Here is a 24,196-nt window from a genome sequence, read left to right as displayed (position 1 = left end):
AGGAAAGGCCACTTTCCTCATCAAACAGAGCCCACTATTTGGCAGTGTTTTCATACCAGGCTACCTTACAGGTCTTAATGTCCTTCATGTCTGACTAGCCACATTAAAGAATAAATAGCCAAGAGATGAATTTTGCTTACTGCACATCATTTTATAAATTTGAGCCAACATCGAAAAACTGAAAGATTTTACTAAAAGCAGAATTTTGTCTTTTCCTAAAAAAATCAGAATTGGCAACAATGTGGCAACAGAATCCCTAACCTAAAACTGAATCAATCACCTGAACTGAACTGTGACTTTCCCTGGTAGTCAGAGCTTGGTGTCTCCAGCCTAGCAATCCTCCCGACTCATGCAGTGTTTGCTGAGGGGCTGGATCTGCTTCTCTCAGTTACTGCCTGGCACTGAAGGTGTCTGAGTTTGAGACCTTTGTGACCTCTGTCCAGTACAGTTGAATCTGGTCTAAGTGGTTGTGACCAGCATTGACAGAGTCGTATGACCAAAAAGAATGATGGTTATGTGAAAGGAGTTGTCTCTATTTCTCTCAGAAGAGGCCTCTTCAGTGAATCAGGTACTTAGAGTTTCAGGAACTATCTGGTAATTGCCTGAAAACTTTCTGAAAGAGAACAACAAAATGATCAGTTCAGATCTAGAGAAACTCTGACAACCTGATCAACTCCCATTACTGGGCTCTCACTCTTTATCTCTCATATTTAAATTCTAAATACTGTCTTCCCTTCTTCCTTCTCCTGGGACTTTTCCAGAATAAGGGATATCAAATACTAGGACTGAGAAAGTCTTTTTTTTTTTTTTTTTTTTTAAGATTTTATTTATTTATTTGACAGACAGAGATCACAAGTAGGCAGAGAGGCAGGCAGAGAGAGAGGGAGGAAGCAGGCTCCCCACTGAGCAGAGAGCCTGACAGGTCTGGGGGCTCTATCCCAGGACCCTGAGATCATGACCTGAACTGAAGGTGGAGGCATTAACCCACTGAGCCACCCAGACGCCCAAAGGAGCAAGGAAGTCTTATGTGTTAAAAAATTTGAAACAGTAAAGTGTGTTTCTTGTGTATTGTTTCTCAAGCCCTCCCTTTGAATGCTTTTCCTTTCTAGTGGCCAGTTTTCTAGTGACCACGCCTTTCTATAATATTAGAATCCTTCTTGGGATGCCTGGCTGCCTCAGTAGGTGGAGCTTGTGACTCTTGATCTCAGGGGTTGCAAGTTCAAGCCCCACATTGGATTGGGTTAGAGATTACTTAAAAATAAAATCTATCTATCTATCTATATCTATGTATCTATACATCTATATATTCAACTAAAACTCTCAGTTTGCCAGGTTAAGCCCTTAGATCTAGAAAATATCTTCACCATCCTTACCTATAGTAAAATGCAACAGTAATTAACATTCAGATTTAAATATAATCTAATAGGCTCTGAGGTTGTAAAGTACAGAGCAACCCAGGTAGCAGCACTACAAGATCCTGATTCATCAAATATGATTTTGTGGTATATTTAAAAATTTCTAAAGGAAAGTAAAATGCATTTGAGAATATTTTCCATAACAATAAAGGTAAGTTAATTTACATCATAACCTTTGATTAATCAGAAAATTTTGTTGATCAGAAAACCCATTTTCCTAGGCATGTCTGTTAAAGTTATATTACTAAGACTGAAGAGTCTTAGATCAGAGGCTAACTCAATGATCTTCAGAATGAGGGTGCTATGAAGCTTGGGAAGATCACATCCACCCAAGATCCAGCATTTTTGTACAGTGGGATCTGGTGAAATGAACCCGAAGGGCATTTTTAATGGGCCGAGTCATATTTAACCCATGGAGTGCCTACTTCAGGATGGGTGATGGAAGAAAGTAGATATGATACTATCCTGGGTTTATTAAGAGGATCAATTCTTCTTCTAACTCCCAACTTCCAACCCTAGGAAACTATCTTTTTGAGTTGCCACTTGCCTGGACCCTTTAAGATGTAACATGACTTCCTTTACACCATCCTGACTTATCCCACCCTCCAATGCCAATATCCTGCTGTGAGCTATGAATAACACAACAGCATCTCAGCTCCTTTCATTTCAAGCACATTTGCCCATAGGAAGTGGGATTTGCATATTGCAAGAGTAAGAAGAATTAGAAGGAGGAATTGGATCCTGGCATTCTTTCAGAAAATCAACTGTAAAACCTATTCCTTTTCTGATTGAGTCTCAGAATTCTAATTCCTCTCCTTTCTTAAAAACTGTTCATTCCCAGCAGTTTTCTTGGCCAGTAGGATACTGATAGTAAGCGACATAACTCATAACCAAGTTAAGGTCTGTTACTCAAATTCTGAATCTGCCAACAGAATGGATGTACAGTCCACAAAGTCACTGGCCAACTTTCCAAGTCATTTTTTCCTCCTCCATGCATTGGGGAAATGAAGCATTCACTTTAATCAGAAGGTAAGAACTTGGAATTAGAGAAGATTATTATATTTGACTGTAAACTCAGTTCAAACATTGATTCTTCCAATTAACAATTGTTAGTAATCTTGGTAGAAGGAACTTACCCTGTCTGTTTCTCTACATGCCAAATAGGGATAATAATTATGCATCATATAGTTTTGCAAGGACCAGAGAAGTCAATAAAAGCTAACTCTGCTATCTAATAGCATCTAGCAGGGTGTTAAGCACAGAGAAGCTGGCTCAGTTGTTTTTTGCTAATATGTTCCATTGATTACTTTCTGCTTGATAAGACTTGATCTTTTTACACATCATTGCAATCTTTTCCTACAAAGTGCCTTATTATGACTCTCCAAACTACCAGTGAGAAAAGCCCATTTTATTGTCATATTTTAAAGATAAGGCATCTAAATCTAAGAAAAGACTCAACAGGTATGATGCCAGGGAACCAAGTGTGAATTTCTTTTCTCCAAAGTGGGCTAGGATTATTTCCCAGGATTCCAGGCGACTAGAGAAAATTTTTGAGAACTTTCTCTGACTGGTCATTTCCCAGCATAGGCGAGTGAAATAGTGCAGCCTGTCCCACAAGCCACTGGGCAAAGCCCATTCCCCTTCATGTTGACCAAAATAGGGCTGGAAAGCTTCCCTTCCATTCAAGTCCCTGATCCTTCATTCTCTGCTTGGTAAGTTAAGAGATTTCTCTTGAGATGCTGATTTGTACTTAAAAAAAAGAACTTATGCTTGGAAGTCTTACTGCAATATTATATGATGATGTAATTATTTATGTAGTCGCGGCTGAGCCTATAGAAGCCAAAAGCTTTAAAATCTATATCTACAGTAATAGATTTAGACAGAACTCCCCCACGTCATTACATTAGCGTGCGCGCACGCACACACACCTCAAATATTTCTTTAAGTTTCAGACCACTTTTGATGTAACTGTGTTCTCTCTATTTTGACATTCTTTAAGTTTAAGATAAAAATCCCAAGTCTTGCAGTTCAGACAGAGAATGAATATAAACGCTGAAGGTGATCTCATGTGTTCAGAATTAAGCCATTAAAGGTCAACATGACTTAAAATACGGACCAAACAATACAGCATTTAGAAAGGGAGCTTTCTTTACCCAATCCTAACTAATGCAATGAAGTATGTTTTCATCTTGATTATTAACAGTACGAGTTAAGCAATGCATTTTCTTCATGCTGTTTTCCTCTTTTTAATTTGGGAATATAACTCTTTGTAGAAATAAATATGCAGTAAGTGATGGCAATAAATGATGATCACTGTCTGCTGACTTAGAATAAAGGAAGCCCAGAACAATGTATTGCCCATTTTAGGTTCTTAATTTGTGGAATTTTTATATAAGATGAATTGAAAACTCCTGAATGTTAAAAATAATTGCTGCTTCTATTATTTTTGTACTTGCAGGGTCTAGGTCAGCCGCAATATCAAGGACACAGCTTAAAGGTGGGCTTTATTTAGCCCCCTCATAACCATCATCAGCCCCCCCATCATGACTACCCCAAACAGAATCCAACCAAAGCAGAGCATTGTATATGTTATTCAAACACAGCTCCAAACAAGGCCCTGGGCTGCTGCTTCCAACAGATGCTATCTCAAAGCTTCTCCTATCTTGACAGGACACCACTGGCCTGAATATCTCTGTTTATATCCTCCCAATAACCATCTTTCTGCCTTTTAAGAGTTTATGTCATAGTTTGGCCGTAAGAGCATGGAGGTAGGGAGCCCACACACAGAGAGAGGGGGAAAAAAAAAAACCCAAGCCATTTTGTGCAAGGGACTCATTTGCACAAAAGTGCTAGACCACTGTGCACCGGGATCTGAGTTGAGCTAGATAATTTTTCTGGGCCTCAATTTCTCCACCCACAGAATGAAGGACTTAAAGGGGCTGATCTCATAAGTCCTTGGCAGGGCTCTGAGCGTCAGATTCCCGGTCTCAACAAATATCTGAATTTGGGTTGCTTATCAACACCTGCTAAGGATCCAGCATTCCTGGGTCCCTTTTGTTATCTTTAACCATTTTTCCACAGGAAAAGAAAAACTCTAGCAGGATAATTACTGAGGATGAAGCCGAGATGCTACCCCACGGGGAAAGTTCCCTAGCTCAGCACCCCTCCCATCACCCCACTACTCCCAAATGAAAAGCTGTCTAGGGCGGAGACGCCTGCAGAGTTGAGTGGTCAGTGGGAGAAGTTGGATAAGATTATAGGAAGCAAACCACTCGGCTTATCTCAAGTCTCACTTTCTTACTTCCTTTACTCACACTCACAGTAGAAACAAAGGGAAATGTTTCCGAAGCGAAGTTCTTGGCTTCCCCCTCTCCCCCAGAAAAGGGACTTTTTCTGGAGAAGGGGAAGGGAGGGCAAAACAAAGAAGGAAACAAAGGACTTGAAACAGTCTACAGGAGGACTCCCACTTGTACTCAGAAATGCTGGCTCCCAGTTAGGTGCGGCCCCGCATCCCGGGCAGGTGCTGCAGCTGCTGGGAGCTCCTGCAGCCCTGGTTGAGGCCAGAGGGACCTTGTGCAGAGGGGCTCCCTGGTGACTTGGCCACGGGAAAGAAAGCCTCGGGGTCAGCACACTGCCAGCCCCCATAAGTAGATCTAATTATGACTGCTTACTTCAAAAAGAGGATTTAACCCAAAGCAGATTTAGCAGGGCAGTTTCCAAAGGGCAGCGGGAATCCCGGGCCTGACCTTTGAGAAAATCCTATAGGCTTCACTGCCCCCTAGGAACTCAGCAAGCAAGTCACGGTGGACTCCTCAGATTGTAGAGAAATTCAGGGATGCCATCTTGAGTTGTCAGGGTCCTAGTAGGGGCGTTTAATTTAGCAGAAGGGTGTCAGGCTGGGTGTGCCCACCATATCGTGTGCACTGGGGGTCAGTCAGAGGATTGATCTGGGGGAAACACCGACAGTAAAAAAGTATAAAGCCCTCAAGTATAACCTGTTAAGTCAAAAATACTATTTCAAAACCTTAAGGTGGTTTGATATATGAGCAAGCATCAAAGTTCTCTTAGAGAATTCTTATCTAAAACAGGAAAGTTTGTTGATGTATCCCAGTAGTGCTGCTGATCAAAATATCAAAAGCATCTTTAGATAATTCTCTTTTAAATTTTACTTTGATTTTAAAAACCTACACAGCACTTCGCTCAGGAGAAATGATTGCTGGAGTTGTTTTAGTAAAATCAAACAACTCCAAAAGGGTACAGAGGATTGGAATTGTTCATCTAGAGTTGATCAACAAGTAAGTAAATAAACACATCTGGGATGGGCTTATTGTAGAATATAAAAGTACTTTGTGAACTATAAAGCTCTCCATCATGTGTTATTATTTCAATTACTCTCATGGAACACAAAAATTAGGAAGACAAAAAAAGAAAGGAAAAGAAACAGCCTGGATAAGTACAGTCTTCTAGCCACACACATCATTCAATTGATGAATCACTGAACTTTAGCTCAGAAACGAATAATCCACTATATGTTAATTAGTTGAATTTAAATAAAATTTAAACATAAATAAAAATAATTAAACCAACAATTGTAAGTGAACTGGTGCCACCTCAGGCATTTAGTTTACGTGGGAAACTATAGAAGAGACAGGTGTGTCTAGTTCTGAACCAAATCATACACAGCCTGACTGAAAAAACAGTTGATTCACACAGGTGTTCTTTAAAATTATTTGATTTCAGATCTTTCAGGAATTCACTATCAAATAAGTAGCTGCTCTTTTACTTGACCACATTCCAACACAGAACTCCTAACTAGAGGGCTGTTGTAGACATTCATAATTTACACTGTCACTAAAACCTTGTTTGCAAGATCTGTGCTTGAAGTTGGAAGGTTCACAGAGACTGAGGGAGTGGAGCTTATTCTCAGTGCTTGGTTTACCCCCCAAATGTCAAATTAGACCGTTGTTCAAACACAAAGGTGATAAACCTTAGCTTATAGGAGCAGAAGACAGGCCTAAAGAAATGGCGAGTATCGTACATTACACTCCAACAAGCAAAGAGAACTTTATTTTCCTTTCCCCTTCTCCTTCTCCAAGGGATGTGCCAAGTCCAACAATAAGTAAAAATTACTAATAATTTTTTAAACCTTTAACAAAAACCTGTGCTGTTTCATGCTTTTATTTACTTTTACTATGACACCTTTTTCTTATAAGCAAATTAACCTCGGAATACCGTAACTCTTTCTTGTAACTAAATATATAATAAAGCTGGGATTACTAAAGCTGTTCCCAAGCGGCTCTTAATTTGCAAGTCCTAAACACAGAAGCAGACATGCTTGGTAACTCAAAGCATGAGGATTGGATGTCACCAGTTTCAAAGATTGTGGAATTCACAGACATAACAATTCAGCAGAGGAAAGAAAAGGGAGAGAATAAGCTGAAAAGATGCTAAACAAAACTGGAGATTATAGGAGAGTTAGTTACAAAGCTTTTCAAGTTGGAGTTCAAACATGGTGGTGTCCGGTCTGAGAGAATTACCTGTTAGGACAGATATCAGTGCTCAACATGCAGAGGTTTTATTTGAGGTTGTTTTGTTACTGTTTTTTTACACTGAGTTTTAAGAGTTATGTAACCCTTAGAAAGCAGGTAGATCTAGTCATTTAGTAATTTATATACAACCAAGTATTAAGAGTTTCTGTTGTGGTATTAAGAATGAATAGGATTTATTTTAGAGATACCACATCACACCAGTCAGAATGGCTAAAATTAACCAGTCAGGAAATGACAGATGCTGGCGAGGATGTGGAAAAAGGGGAACCCTCCTACACAGTTGGTAGGAATGCAAGCTGGTGCAACTACTCTGGAAAACAGCATGGAAGTTCCTCAAAAAGTTGAAAATAGAGCTACCCTACGACCAAGCAATTGCACTACTGAGTATTTACCCTAAAGATACAAATGTAGTGATCTAAAGGGACACGTGCACCCAAATGTTTATAACAGCAATGTCCACAATAGCCAAACTATGGAAAGAACCTAGATGTCGATCAACAGATAAATGGATAAAGAAGAAGTGGTATATATATATATGTACACACACACACACACACACACACACACACACACAAAGGAATACTATGCAGCCATCAAAAGAAATGAAATCTTGCCATTTGTGATGACACAGATGGCACTAGAGGGTATTATGCTTAACGAAATAAGTCAATCAGAGAAAGACAACTATGATATGATCTCCCTGATATAAGAAAGTTGAGAGGCAACATGGGGTGTTTGGGGGGTAGGAAAGGAATAAATGAAACAAGATGAAATCAGGAGGGAGACAAACCATAAGAGACTCTTAATCTCACAAAACAAACTGAGGGCTGCTGGGGGGAGGGTGGTTGGGTTATGAATATTGGGGAGGGTATGTGCTATGGTGAGTGCTGTGAAGTGTGTAAACCTGGCGATTCACAGACCTGTACCCCTGGGGCTAATAATACACTATATGTTAATAAAAAAATAAAAAATTTTTTAAAAAAAGAATGAATAGGATTCATTTTAAATGGTTAAGATTACTGATTTGTCAACCACTTATTCAGGAAGTAAAAGTAGATTATTTTCCACTGAAGAAAATTAGTAGAGAGGCTTTTGTAGGTGCTTCATTGATCTTATATAAGCTCCCTGGGTTTGTTTCCAGCTGTATGGCTTTATGGTTCTCAACTTCCTACAGGAAATCTGGGGTCCCACCCCTGTGTACCCCCCAACCTATTCAGATGGACAATAGCAGGTAAACATCTGTCTCACTTTCTACAAGCCATGCAGGTCAGATGGGAGTCTGAACTTGGGCTCCCATCTGTGGTGTCCCTGGGCGGAAGCGGGCTCCCTGACCGGAAGCGGGCTCCCTGACCAGAGGGCCAGAGACGAAAGGATGGCAGGGATCTCTGTGCGGTGCATGGCTTGTGTGCACATTACCTCTCCCGCTCCTGCTCCAGCAGGTTGGTGAAGTCGTCACTCTTATTCATGTAGTCGGTGTGTTTGTGCTTCTCACTCTCTAGCTCGTACACCGTGCGTCGGTGACACTTCTCGGCCAGCAGCAGCTGCTCTAGCATGCGCCGGTACGTTTCCTTCTGTTTTTCCTCAAGTCTGTCCAGCTGGGTAAATGAACAGGGGAGAGAGTTAGTAGTTCATCTGATGTGCGTAGGACTCAAAATATTATATTGGTCTACTGATTTATGATTGGAAGGAGAGAACATCGGGTCTAGTGTTCTCTGCCATGTTCCCCATTCCCTCATGTTGTCTAGGCCAGCTGGCTTTCTACACCTGCCATAATAAGACTGTAGTAACGTCTGACCTTCTAGCTCTTTTGCTGTGAGCAGGTGTACTGGTTCCTAAGCTTTTGAGAGAACAAGCTCTTTCACTGTTTCTGTGACATGGCACAAAACCTATACTTAGAAAGAGGATGACAGCCCTCCTCATCTCAGGAAAATTAACAGCTCAGCATGTACCTGTACCAAACTTCTCCCCTGGGAAGTCAGTATCAACATTACAATCTTTTTTTAAGACTTGCAGTTACATGCACTTCTAGGAAAAGTATAGGAAGTCTCTACAGTCCTCTCTCTTCAAGAGATGCTAAATATAAGGAGGATTTCAAGACTTATAGGGAGCACGTATCTCAGACTAAAAGAGATGCTGTCAAATATTATTACAGGACTTCTTTAAAAAAAAGAATGTATTTTTTTATTTGAGGAAGGGAGAGCGAGAGAGCACTCATGGGTGGAGGGGAGAGGCAGAGGGAGAAGGAGAAAATCTCATGCAGACCTGCTGCTGAGTCTGAAAACTGTCACAGGGCTGGGTCCCACAACCCTGAGATCATGAACTGAGCTGAAATCAAGAGTAGGATTCTTTTTTTTTTTTTTTTAAGTTCTATCATCCTTTAATTGTATATTTCTTTTTTTTTTTTTTTATAGTTCCAACAAATCTTATATTTAGGCAATATTATATATATATAGGATTCTTAACCGACTGAGCCACCCCTATTATAGGATTTTTGTACCTATTTCTCTGACCAGGCTAGAAGATCTTTAAAGAATGCCTTGAGGGGCACCTGAGTGGCTCAGTGGTTTAGTTAAAGCCTTGCCTTTGGCTCAGGTCATGATCTCAGGGTCCTGGGATCGAGCCCTTCACTGGGCTCTCTGCTCAGCAGGGAGCCTGCTTACTTCTCTCTCTGCCTGCCTCTCCGCCTATTTGTGATCTCTGCCTGACAAACAAATAAATAAAATCTTTTAAAAAAAAATTGTCAGACACTATACAGACTAAAAAAAAAAAATGCCTTGATTGTGTTTTTAGTTTCTAGTGCCAAGCACAGAGCCTGGAGCAAAGTAAGTGTTCAGTAAATGTTTGTTCAGGACCAACTCTCACAATATTGATGGTTCCCTATCCTACTCTCCTCTTCAAACTATAGTTCAGGGTTTCTCAACTTCAGAACTATTGACATTTTAGGCCAAATCATTCTTAATTTTGGGTGGCTGTATTGTGCACGGGAGGAGGTGTGGCAGCCTCCTTGGCCTCTGGCCCCCTCCCCAGGTGCCAGTAGTACGACTTCCAACTGTGATAAACCTACCCTTAGATGTTGCCAAACGTCCTTTGGAGGGCAAAACACTTTCACCACCCCCCACCCCTAACACAGAACCATGGCTTTAGTTGAAACATATTTAAAATCCATTCTCAATCCAAAGCCTACTTGCTAAAACTTAATGGGGGTAATTCCACACTGTATCAGCATCAGAGTTTTTTCCCTGGGTTCTCAATGTTTGTCCCTCAGTCACATGGAGGTCTGAGGTTCCCTCTACAGTTGTGTGAGGTCTGTAGGAGGTGTATGTGGGGATCATTTCTGGGCCTCCAAATAAAAGAGATACAGCCCACATAATCCTGAGTGTTTCTGACCAGATCTCTGTCCCTTTGTGTAAGAGCCTGTGACTAGACAGAGAAGCCCAGGTTGACTGGTGGCAAATAATATTTGATACCATTAGGGATTGGCCAATTGTACTTTTATGTGTTCTGATAAATTTCTGTAGTCTTAAAAGGACAGCTTATATAAGAGGTTTCCTTCATTGGAATATCGCTCTATTACAAACTATTCTCCCCAGGAACTCTTCTGTCTTTCTACTATGTAATTTTCATCATATATTATAGAATTTGTCAAGCATTTCTAAAATATATCATCATCATCATCATCAATGTAGAAAGAGCAACTCTTTCCCTTTTTCAATCCTTTCTGTTTTATCATAAAGTAGGACCCACTTTTGAAAGTATTTGGAAAGCAGCTTCTGCCTATTTCTTCATACCCTTACCCCTCTGGGAAGGAGGGGTGACTTATTTGAAAGTTGTAACCCAGCAATTGCTCTACTATGTATTTACCCAAAGGACACAAAGAATACTGATTCAAAGGGGGCACATGCACTCCTATGTTTATGGAAGCATTATCAGTAATAGCCAAATGATGGAAAAATCCCAAGTGTCCATCAACTGACAAATAGATAAAGAAGATATATACACAGTGGAATATTACTCAGTGATCAAAAAGAATGAAATTTTGCCATTTGCAGCAATATGGCTGAAGCTAGAGTCACTTGGAGTCATTTCATCTAATGTGAAATGAAACAAATCAGTCAGAAAGACCAATACCACATGATTTCACTCCTATGTGGAATTTAAGAAACAAAACAGATGAACATAAGGGAAAGGGAAAAGAAAAAAGAAAGTTATATTTGGAGTAGGGAACTAGGCATAAGCAGCTCAGACTTTTCATTTCTTATTTTTTTACTTTGACTGCCATAACATGGTACACTGTGCTCTGAAGGCCCAAATTCTCCTTCAAGCGGTTTCTCCAAAGTCTTGGAGGGAAAGCAATAGAAAGCCCAATAGTAGTCATTTATCTATGCAGACCAATAATAAAACTAAATGCTTTAACTCATCTATCCAACTCCTGCAGTTACCCTCAATCCCTTCGAGGAACTCTGGAAGGGAAGATGGAGGCATTATTAACTGAATGGCTAAGGTGCTCAGAAAAAAAGACATTGTGAGGGCATTTGGAGAAAAACCAGCTTGTGTTGATATGAAGTGTTCTGAGGCAGCCCAGGTCAAAGGTAGACTGTAGCTTTAGTATGTCCTGTCCATGTGGGCCTTTGAGGTTTGTTGTTCTCAGCAGCTACAGTCCTAGGGCCAACCTACTGGAGCAGTTGCTGGGGTTTCAGTGGGCCATGCTCCCCTTAGCTACACTAGCACTGCTTGATCCTAGAACTGATTACAGAATCAGGAAGACAGTCTTTTCGTCTCTTAATGCACTGAAAGAATGGTGTGCACACTGTTTTTCACACAGAACTGCAGGCCCAGACTTTAAACTGCAGAGGTAGCAAATTCCTCTTTAGCAATAAAGCATTCATGCGTGAGGATCTAGCTTTTAATTTTAAATTCTAGATGTAAGAACCAACATAGGTAGCAAGCAATCAGCTGTTCCTTGTTATTTTGTTTGGAACTACATAGAACTCCTAGGAGAGAACTTAGGTAGGCTAACTTCTCTCTCTTGGATCTTTGTGACTTGTCTAAAGGCTCTGAAGACTACCTCCCATAACAATAGGCTCTGTCAATTCATTAATCATGTACACTGTGTCCATGACTTTTGGTTTTTGGGATCCACACTGTGGCTCCATCATTGAGGAACAGTTGCCTTTATTAATGAATACTGAAAGTGAAATGGGAACCCGTTACTTTAGAAACTACAGCTCCCACTTGGACAAGAGGTGGAAGGAAAATTAAATGAGATCATTGTAACACTGAAAGCCAAAAGGAGAATATACCTGCAAGTCTTGTTCTACAAAAGCAAGCTGATAGAGAAGAGGCTTTAGGAAGTGATTTTAGCTCTGTATCAGCAAAAGGCTAACTGGAGAAATATTAAGAGATTTAGGGAGAGAGAGATCTACTGAAATCAAATTTAATCTAAGATCACTAAAGAGGAAACATAAAGTCTTTTTTTTTTTTAAGATTTTATTTATTTATTTGACACAGAGAGAAAGATCACAAGTGAGCAGAGAGGCAGGCAGAGGGAAAGGGGGAAAGAGGCTCCCTGCCGAGCAGAGAGCCCGATGTGGGGCTCAATCCCAGGACCCTGAGATCATGACCCAAGCTGAAGGCAGAGGCTTTAACTCACTGAGCCACCCACACGCCCCAAAACGTAAAGTCTTAAAGGACAAACTGGACTTCCGCAAAAGAGAAATGGATCTAAGTGCTCTTAAAGATAAGGCTATAAAGAAGGGACATATATTAGTCATTAGTGAATCAAAATGAGTGACCAGAGGAGGTAGAGATAGCAAGCACAGAGAACAGAGCCATGTGAATCCCCCCACGAAAAGGGTTGGGATCCAGAAAGTGTTTGGGGAATGTGCTGTAAAACTGCAGATAGTTCTTCATGAGATCAGTTGGGAGCCATTATCTTGAAGACTGCAACCGTTATCCAAGGTGGATACATAAAATATGGACAGATTTAAGAATTAAATTCTGAGAAGATCAAGGTAGAACATTTGAAGTATTATTTGGTGAGTTTCAGGGTGTCAGCTAAAATAGATGGGCCCTGAGAGAACACATTTGAGAAACTTGGAGATGCAGAGTTTGAAGGAAAAATGAGACAAACATCGGGGGATTCAGTCAGGACAGTAACATAAACAGCTCAAACATGGATAGAGTGAGATGAGAAAAGACTCATCTGTCAGAGGGGATTATCCAACTCAAGGATATGAATGTAGGTAAGAATTGTCTTAAACAAAGGGTCCTCTTGGCAGGCTTATAACTCCTTGATTTTACTTCTGTCACTGAGGGAGACCATATAAAGTAGAACACAGAAGGTAACTTCCCCCGACTGATAGAAATCCTGTGATAATTAAAGGATTTTCTCTACCTGCCTTCCTTCCCTTAGAGATTGCCCAAGTCTCTCCTTTGGTCTCCCTAAGAGTAACATGGGCCTGCATTATGCTGAGTCATTTTGCTTGAGGTAAACTGACTGTGGAACTGAGGATTTTCTTGTATTTTTAATATTTATGAATGTGAGGTTGATATTATGATGATTGTGTTCTAATAATTCCTTAGGCCTTCTATAAAAGGGGAATGGGGGAACTTAAGATATATTATTTAAACTTTGAAAATGCTTAAGATTGGGGTGTCTGGGTGGTTTAGTGGGTTAAAGCCTTTGCCTTCAGCTCAGGTCATGATCCCAGGGTCCTAGGATCTAGCCCTGCACCGGGCTCTCTGCTCAGCAGAAGCCTGCTTCCTCCTCTCTCTGCCTGCCTCTCTGCCTACTTGTAATCTCTGTCTATAAATAAAATCTTTTTAGAAAAAGAAAGAAAAGAAAATGCTTAAGAATAAGATCCCTTTGGCTAAGGCTAAGCAGAAGAATTTGGGAAGGAAAGATACTGAAATCTTGATTTCTTCAGAATTTTGCTTAAGAATTATGAACTTTCATATCCTGGACTTTAATTCACAAAGAAGCTCAGGGAGATTTAATATTTGCTGCTTAATTTCTCCCCAGATATTTGGCAAGGCAGAGGGTGTCCACCACATAGGGTTCATTGCTAAACCTCTGATGAGTTCTATTGGATAACCTGGCTGGGCCTAATTTGGTATGGAAATTAAAATGAGCAGTGGCTTTTGGGCTTGAGATGCAGCATGGCTTCTAAAGATAAGAGCTAGACTATTCACTCATGGTCCCAAGAGGCAAAACCAACAGTGATTGTATTGGGATCGTTCCTCATGAAGTTGGAAGAAAGACTCCTGCTCCTGGATAATGACAACTTGATTGTTATGTCCAAAAGGTTAGGAGACCCCAAATTTGTAGATGGTAGAAGATAAATCTTTTCTCCTTCTAGCATTCTATTTTTCCCACAAAGCAAGACCTTACTATTTTGTCAGTTTGGGAAAAGTAGCTTCTGTCCTTTTCTCTACCTCCACACTCTCTCTCCTCCCCAACTGAGGAATACTCTTCAGATTGGGAGTTGAGGGGAGAAAGAAACCAAAAGTCATGTTTAGCTAAGCCAGTTCTAAAAGGACCACCCACAGTGTGGGTTTCTTCTGTTCTGCCCCTTTGTCCATGAGATAGGAACACTTGGGTTAGGCCTGCTTTCTGAAGGTAGGTCAGAAACTCCTTTCTTTGTGTACTTTCCATAGAGCTCACTGGGTTAAAGGCAGTGCTTTTGAGCAAATGTTTGTGTTTTCAGACCCACCTCTCCTTTGAGGTGTCATCCCAAGCTCTAACTTGGGAGCAAAGAATTCGGAAACCTAAATGATATCATTTATCCAAACTGAGTTCTCTGACCCAGGGGGTTATCGTAAGAATATTTAATGAATATTTTGACCTCATTATGTCTTTCACCTCTCAAGCCCCTCCAAGTTTGGAAGTAATTAAAGGTGTGAGTGAATATCACAATATCACTCAGCAAATGCTCATGGCTAGTATTTGGTGAGTACCTGGGATGTACCAGACACTGTGTTAAGAGCTTTTCGGGCATTGCTTTATTTAATCTTCACAACAGCTCTAGGAGATACGTGCTGTTGTTACTTCCATCTGACAGAGAAGGAAGGAACTAAGGTTAGGGAGCTGAAGTGACCCGCCCAAAGCCGTAGGCAGTTGGTAATGGTGGCTCTCAGACATGCAAGTGGATCCAGCCAGTTGACTGCATCCCATCATAAGTCATCTCTTAACATTTTAGGCAAAGATTAAAACACGAGCTCCAGCTATTCCTTGTTGTAGAAATTAGGGTAATTATAGGACCATCAGTCTGCTGTGAATACTGTCAAAAACAGATCTTATCTAAGATCTGTCAAAATAAGCTTCTATAAAGGCTTGACATATGATAATATATTATCTTTTATATTATTATTTTTTATATTATGACAAATTGCTTCATTTTTAATTTCTGTGTTCTTTTTCTTCATTTATGATAATAATTTCACATCTCTGGAATTTTTTTACATAAATTCTGAAGTCAGTATGGGTAATCTAGCAACTGTTTCCCTAACTCAGCCTCAAACTTCTACTACAACACGAGAATACTTTTAACATGTAGTCTCATGGGAAATTAATAACATCGCAGATAGTTCCTAACACAATCTTATATAAAAGTGACTAAATATAACCCTATTAGATTTCCTTTCATCTTAAAAAGTTGCCCTAAGCATTTTGCCTCAACCACTGTATTTCAGCTACGTACATGAGACCATTTTAACTGTGACAAAATCTGTAATATACAAAAACACAGTCCCTTTATAAACATCAATAATAAAATAAATGTTCATCAATACAATATCAATAATCAATTTAATTTCAGGTAACCGATTTGATAATGATCCTGACAACTCAATGCCAAAACTGATGACCGCTTCAAGTTTTTACACACATCATCTCCTAGAGAAATAGAACAATAACAGATTGCAGCAGCATGTAATTGGTGTAATCACATGAGAAATAGATTTCAGGCTTTAAGTATTTTTAAGGAAATACTTCTAAAATTCTTATCATTGCAATGTATCCATTGTAATTCATGAATTATATCATTACATTTTAATTCTATACTAAAGTGTCCTAAAAATTTGGCTTTGAAAGAAAATGTTAAAGCATGGAAAATGGAGAATGTGAAGCCATCTCTCTGAGGTACCCTTACATACGGGAACTTGCTGATGTCATATTTTTACCTCTGAAATTGGTTTCTCATAGACATCTTCTCCTATAGACTTCTCCTGGGCCAGGATGGCATCTCGGTGCAGGACTCGCAGCACTTTCTCTGGCTCTGCAGACCCGTAGTGAGCCTCCAGAACCTCAGGCTTGGTTTTCTCTGTCTTCAGCATGTGGATCACATCTTCCCTGGCCTGTGGTAGAATGCGGCAAGGTCAGACGGTTGACAACATAAATCACATGCCAGACTCACAAAATCAACACAAAGCTTATTGAACACATCCCCATCTCTTCGGGGCTATTGGCAAATTCACTGGGTATTTTGTTCTTATTTTCTATCAAAAGCAGATTGGCAAGCAGATACTCCGCTTCAGGTTGCTAGGAAGCAGCAAGCAGAAAACGGATTTGTGCTAATATTAACTACATAAAAATTGCTTTATCTAAGTAGAAAAGATTCTGAGCACTTTTGAATCAAGAGGACGTGGGGTACTTACCCCATTTCATTGTACATGAGGTCAAGGACAATTTAAAGTTTTCTAGTTTTCTGTTTATGCTCTCAAAGAAGTATTCAAATCTAGTTTCCCCGTTCTAATTACAACCCTATGTGTAATTAACAAAACAGCCTTTATAAGTGAGTTCCTATTTCCTATCAAGTGATTCAGTTTATATAGAAACACATGGTTGGGAACTCACATGGTGCTGTGCTGGGCTTTTTGATCTAAGGAATCACACCAAAGGTGAAATTTAACTCCTGTAACATCCAGACTACCAATCGTATGAGCCAGGTATGAGCCAGACTACCAATCTTATGAGCCATACTCAATCGTATAAGTGGGGTCAGCATTGTTCTTTTGGTTTCTCAGCAAAACTTCAGCACCTTCTTGAACTCTTGAGAAAATCACCTGTTTATAGGTTTTATATCATATTGACTATGGATCTCATTACATAATGGATGTATCACTACTAAGTGACGAACTTCCTAGTTATGATGGAGCTAACATTTGGTCAATGTATTCCCATCTTGTCATATACTTGTTTTTCTAGTACTGGTGATGGGTATGAAGTATCCCGACGTCATGCCAACTTATACCAAAGAACAACCTGGTGGGTAAGAGTGTAGCAATAGAATAGAGTTTTCCCCTTTGTTATGCTAACTATGGATTTGAAATTATAAACCTGGCTCATTATCATGGTATTCTAAACAAGGGAGCTAATTAGTTAGCCTTAAGATAGGAGCATTATAAAGTTTGTCTTTCTTGAAGTTTCTCACTTTTATTGCTTTTTCATAGTCTCCAAATTAATCTAATTCCAGATGGCTAAAGACTATTATGGAAACGTCAATAGACTGGAATTTGCAGATTTTCCCCCTGTTGTCTCTGCCACATTTGCATGTGCTCATTTCAAGACAAAAATTGGAAAATATTAATTTTGAAGAAATAGTAGTTCAGAATTAGCAAGAAAGTTAAAGTCAGAAAATAATTTAATGGAAAGGCAATGTGCTTCCATGGAGAGTGAAAAAACATAAGCATAGACACAGTACCAGGCTATCTTGTACAGTATCTTTGTGCAGCTTAGAAAAAGGTGCTTACTTCCTCTAGGAGATACAGTCTGAGTCAGAATGCTGCTTATGTAGCAAGGAAAGAAAAGGCTGTGTTTCAACCCCTGTCTATCCGCTCTCCCAGACACCCTTGGGCAAGCCATAACTCCATTCTGTAGATGGTGGCCCTGTACTGAAGGAGCGTAAGGTCTGTCATTGGTTATTCGTTTTCAGGCAAATAATATAAATAAGGAGATTTTAGAAATGTAAATCGGTAGGTATTTCAGTTCAAAAGTTTAAGCTATGTGGTTTTAATTAAATGTAAATATTGTTGGTATCTCTCTTCTTGACCAAATCTTAATAGAGAATTAAGAAAACAGTTTCTTTTGTTCCAACTGATACAAAACACATTCTTCTTCTCTCCCTAAAAATGTGCTTGTGCTTGAGTTGTATTAACTGTGATATGCTACCTATACCACACATGTCATTCTTAGTTTAATTACTTGAGACACTAATTCCCAAAGAGAAAGAGGCTATGGTGGTATAACTCTGGGCATTATATATTTAGAACTGCACTATTCCTCATGAACTTACTAAAAGCTTTTTCATTGCTATAATAATAATCCTGGATGGAATAAAATGTTGACTATAAATCACTAGTATTTGAAGTAGTTTAATATAGTAAATCAATCATTATTATTGTGGTGCCTTTTTAATCAATGGGTTAATGAAATGACTATAATCATAATAAATTTTTTAACTAAATATATGATCCAATCTATGTAAAAAAGGTCCTACATTTTGGGGATAAAACCACTTTATACTTCCATTTTAAGAAACTTCTTAATTTTTTTAAAGATTAATTTATTGGATGGAGTGTGTGTGCAGGGGGAGGGACAGAGAGAGAAGGAGGGAGAAGCTTGAGCAGACTCCATGCTGAGCACACAGCCCCCCGCTAGTTCCATCTCAGGACTCTAAGATCACGACCTGAGCCAAAACTAAGAGTCGTAACCCCCTGCGCCACCCAGGAGCCCTGAAACTTCTTAATTTTTATATAAAAGAATGAAATACAAAATGTAAGAAGGTTCCTGTCCTTAAACATTACTGTTTTCACATAGAAGTTTCATCAGAAGCAAGGAGTTAAATTCTTAGAATGCTGCAGCGATGCTAAGTAGACCACTGTATTTAAATATATGTAAAAGGACTCAGAGGGAAGAATTCTTTGAAGAGGATTCTAGAGAAGAGAGAAAGGGGTCTATAAATTGTTCAATTTATTTAGTCCTGATGATAAAGAGAATAAATATGAGATTAGGGTATAAAAACCAACACGGAAGGGTCACATTCTTCTATTCCATCCTACAAGTTCCTCTTTGTGCCAAGAGAGACATATGGAAGCCAAGAACAACGATGTTCTGCAAAACTGTAACTGCACCAGATGGAGCAAGGGGTTGTCTCAACCGGCGGCATAAGGAACTGATTAAAAACATATGGGGGCAGCAAAGAGCTAGTCTGCAAAGCACAGGGCCAACAGGTGAGTGTGTGATTCATCTTATAAAGTCAATAGAGGGTATCTGGGCTTTGCTGGGAAAGCCGGGAAATGGTGGGGTGAGGGGGAAATGGGAGTAAGGCAGAATAAGAAGCAGAACAGGTGGAGTCACAACAGATGGAGCAGTTAAAAAAAAAAAAAAGAGTTAAATCCAACCATTCATTCAATAAATATTTGTGCACATTCACTGTGGGCAATGCATTGTGTTCAGTATTGGAGATATAAGCTCATCCACAGAGATTAAAGCCTGGAAGGATATGAACAAATAATTGAAGTCTTAGGATGGAGGAGATACAGGGGGCTAAGAACTCCATCTAAAAATATACTTGACTTGAATACAAGGCTAAGGAAAATCTTCACAGAGGAAGTGACCCAAAAATCTCACACTGAGTACTTGAGCCAGAGAAAGATGGGAATTAGGGTGAGAGTGTTCTTGGCCAAGGGAAAACTGTAAGCAAAAGCCAAACAGATGTAGATGCATGGGCTGGAAAACATGAGGCTGGGTGATAAATAATGGACAACTTATGAAAAGCCTTGTAAACCAGGTAGTGAGCTTGCATTTTCTCATGGAACAGCTAGTAGCCTTGGAATTTTTAAGCAGCAGGACTGGGACATGGTCAGGATTGTGTGGTGGAAAGGTCATTCATTTACCCTGTTAAAAATATACAAATTCTAAATCAACAAATGAAGAGATATTTCATGCTCATGGACTGGTAGAACAAATGCTATTAAAATGTCTATACTACCCAAAGAAATCTACAGATTTAATGCAATCATTATCAAAATACCAACAGCATTTTTCACAAAACTAGAACAAATAATTCTAAAATTTGTACAGAACCACAAAAAAAACAAAAAACAACAAACAACAAACAAACAAAAACCAGAATAGCCAAAGCCATCTTGAAAAAGAAGAACAAACCTGGAGATATCGCAATCCCAAATTTCAAGATATACTACAAAGCTGTCATAATCAAAACAATATAATACTGACACAAAAACAGACACAAAGGTCAAAGGAAGAGTAGAGAACCGAGAAATAAACCCACACTTACATGGTCAATTACTCTATGACAAAAAAGACAAGAATATGCAATAGGATAAAGGTAGTTTCTTCAACAAATGGGATTGGGAAAACTGGACAGGTATATGCAAGTAAATGAGACTGGACCACTTTCCTATACCATAGACAAAAATAAACTCAAAATGGATTAAAGATATAAATGTGAGACCTGAGACCATAAAAATCCTAGAAGAGAGCACAGACAATAATTTCTCTGATGTTGGCCATAATAACATATTTCTAGGTATGTCTCCAGGGGTAAAGGAAACAAAAGCAAAAATAAACGATTAGGACTACATCATAATGAAAAGCTTCTGTACAGTGAAGGAAACAATCAACAAAACTAAACTGCAACCTACTGAATGGGAGAAGATATTTGCAAATGATATATCCCATAAAAGGTCAGTATCCAAGATATACAAAGAACTGATAGATCTCAACACTCAAAACCCAAATAATCCAATCAAAACAGGCAGAAGACATGAATAGACATTTCTCCAAAGAAGAAATCCAGATAGCCAATAGACATACAAAAAGATGCCCAATATCACTCATCATCAGGAAAATACAAATCAAAATTACAGTGAGATGTCACCTCATACATGTCAGAATGGCTAAAAATCAGCAGTACAAGAAACAACAAGTGTTGGCAAAGATGTGGAGAAAAAGGAAACTTCATGCACTATTGGTAGGAATGTAAACTGTGTGGCCACTGTGAAAAACAGTATGGAATTTCCTCAAAGAGTTAAAAACAGAACTACCCTATGATCTGTTAATTACACTACTGGGTATTTATCACAAAAATATAAAAATATTAACTTAAAAGGATATATGCACCCCTATGTCTATTACAGCATTATTTGCAATAGCCAAACTATGGAAGCAGCCTAAGTGGCCATCAATAGAAGAATGGATAAAGAAGGTGTGGTATATAGGGGCACCTGGCTAGCTCAGTCAACAGAACATCCAATTCTTGATCTCAAGGTCATGAGTTCAAGCCCCACACTGGGCCTGGAGTCTACTTTTTAAAAAGGTGTGCTATACAACACACACACACACACACACACTGGAATATTATTCAGTCATAAAAAGAATGAAATCTTGCCATTTGCAACAATAGGTGGATCTAGAGAGTATAATGCTAAGTAAAATAAGTCAGTCAGAGAAAGATAAATTCCATATGATTTCACTTACGTGTGGAATTTAAGAAATAAAACAAACAAGGGAAACAAACAAAAAACAGAATCTTTACTTTTTTTCTTTAAGATTTTATTTATTTATTTGACAGAGAGATCACAAGTAGGCAAAGAGGCAGGCAGGGTGGGGAGGGAAGCAGGCTCCCCACTGACTAGAGAGCCCAATGTGGGGCTCGATCCCAGGACTCTGAGATCATGACCTGAACCGAAGGCAAAGCTTTAACCCACTGGGCCACCCAGGCACCCCCGAAAAAAACAATCTTAACTATTGAGAACAAACTGATGGTCACTGGAGGGGAGGGAAGTGGAGGAATGGGTTAAATAGGTCAAGGGGATTAAGAGTATACTTATCTTGATACGCACGGAATAATGTACAGAATGGTTGAGTCACTATGTTATACTCATGAAATTAATATAACACAGTACATCAATTATAGTGGGATAAAATAAAATATCTCTGCAGATGATTTTAAAGCAAAGCTGCACTTAGACAGATAGGCTTTAGGACAGATAGACCAATTCAAAACTAAAACCACTTAAAACATCTGCTACATGATAGCTTAAGCTTTCAGGTAGGGTCATCTAATTCTTAAGCACCTGCTTGACCCAGTGGTTTCTCATGTTTTCTCTCTGTTATCAGTTCCACTGATTGTTCTTCACCAAGGAATCATGATCACTTCACACCAGCAGCCTAAACCAGGGGAGTCCCTGGAAACCATTAGAGGTATTTGCCAGTTCTGAAAAACGAGGGTAACCAATCACCCCAGTTTGCCTGGGACTAAGGAGCAGGGCCACACAAAGCTGGACTTTTGAAAATCAGGATAGTCCCAGGCACACTGGGAAGAGTTGGTCATTCTAGGACAAAGTGGACGGGAGACTGGATAGTCCAAAATGTCCCTGTATCTAGCTATTGGCAGCCATAGGAGGCTTACTATATACTCAGGTACTGAATTTCAGTGACAGTGTCTCTAAAACAGCTTTTTTTAAAGGCAAAATGCCATTATCGATGATTATGCCTGGTGACAGGTTCAGCTATTTTTTAAACTTGTGGGATTTTTCAATCTTTGGGAAAATGCATAATGAGCTGGAAAGAATGCTTAGTTCTAATGCACATGTGACATAGTTTTTCCACACTTCTAAAATGGGTATGTGTATGATTCTGTGAGGACAGGATAAAATCAAGCTAAAGAAGGTATAGCCTTCCTGAAGCACTACAATTACCTGAAGACTTGGGGTGAGTGGGAAGGAATTTATAAGTTTTTCAAAAATTAATACAGTTTTATGGGCGTCTGTGTGGCTCAGTCATTAAGTGTCTGCCTTCGGATCAGGTCGTGATCCCAGGGTCCTGGGATGGAGCGCAGCGTTGGGCTCCCTGCTCAACAACAGGAAGCCTGTTTCTCCCTCTAGTACTCCCCCTGCTTGTGTTCCCTCTCTTACTCTCTCTCTCTCTGTCAAATAAATAAATAAATAATTTTAAAAAATTAAGACAATTTTAATATTCACTTTAATATTTAGGACTTAAAAGTTCCTAAACACTCTTGCTTCTTTGTATTATTTTGTTAACTACCTAACTATAACTACGGCAGTGAGCCAAGGATCCCTAGAAAAGATGGTCCTGGATGACAAAAGCATGACCATTCTGCTAATGCTTTCCTACTTGGGCAACTCCAATCCATGTTTTGTATCTAGTTAGATAAGGAAATTTATTAGTTTACTTGTCTCTCTTTCTTAGGCTGTGAGCTGCTTTGAGGACAAAGATGTATCTACAGTGTCTACTAAAAGAATGCCTGCTCATGTGATAGGAACTCAGTAAATATTTGTTCAAATAAGAAGCTAAAGTTAAATGATGTGAAGTCAGAGAAGCATAAACTGTCACTGAAAATCTCAGAACAACCTTAGCTACATAACCTTGTTTAAAAGAGTTAAACAATTAATTACATTTTGTGAACTTCCACTCTTTCATCTGACATTTTTGTCTATAATTTAGGAGTCACTTTGTTCTTCTTAAGTTTACTACAAAAAGAAAATATGTTGTAGATGGGATAAGGGAAAAACAGTACTTTCTACCAGAATGTTACAACAGGAAATGGACTATCTTTAAATCTAATACAAATTGAATTATATTATTTACTCTTGTTAGGTAAATATAAATACTATAAATATATTGGAAGAAAAAAGCTATGTAATTTATGATGCTATTAGCTATTATTACAGGAATTAAATCCTTTTTTTTCTCCTGAATTTTATTTATTTATTTTTTTTAAAAGATTTTATTTATTTATTTGACAGACAGAGATCACAAGTAGACAGAGAGGCAGGCAGAGAGAGAGAGAGGAAGCAGGCTCCCCGCCAAGCAGAGAGCCAGATGCAGGGCTCAATCCCAGGACCCTGGGACCAAGACCTGAGCGGAAGGCAGAGGCCTTAACCCACTGAGCCACCCAGGTGCCCCATCTCCTGAATTTTAGAACACAAAGTTAACATGATTAGTAACACAATCACGTACAGGGAGAAGATTCAAACATGGTTAGTTTGAAGGGCCAATGGTGCTAAAATTGTGTCTTTTGGTTTCTCCGGAGAAACTTCTTTCCATAAATATATGGTCAATAGTGCCTCAAAGTCTCTATACCCATGTTTATTAAAGATCACTCCTTCCTAGCATTTCAGACAGAATACCATCCAAAAGAAATATTTCATTAAAATGTTAAAAGCAGATGCTATTTTCATGTTAAA

General features: G+C 39.2%; 1 protein-coding gene across 2 annotated transcripts in view; it reads right to left on the bottom strand.

Annotated features, from left to right (window-relative positions):
- Positions 1-24,196, bottom strand: part of FILIP1 (filamin A interacting protein 1) — a 272,425-nt gene that overhangs the window by 56,994 nt on the left and 191,235 nt on the right. For both annotated transcript variants that reach the window (XM_082730273.1, XM_082730274.1), the window contains 2 exons: positions 16,145-16,318; positions 8,381-8,559 (listed from right to left, as the gene is read on the bottom strand). In XM_082730273.1, the coding sequence (XP_082586399.1) occupies positions 8,381-8,559; positions 16,145-16,318 (353 nt within the window). The remainder of the gene's footprint in view (positions 1-8,380; positions 8,560-16,144; positions 16,319-24,196) is intronic.

Source organism: Mustela nivalis (genome assembly GCF_964662115.1).
Source record: "Mustela nivalis genome assembly, chromosome: 5".
In the NCBI taxonomy this organism is placed as follows: domain Eukaryota; kingdom Metazoa; phylum Chordata; class Mammalia; order Carnivora; family Mustelidae; genus Mustela; species Mustela nivalis.
Note: the sequence above shows the minus strand (reverse complement) of the source record. Positions and strands in the feature narration are given on the sequence as shown.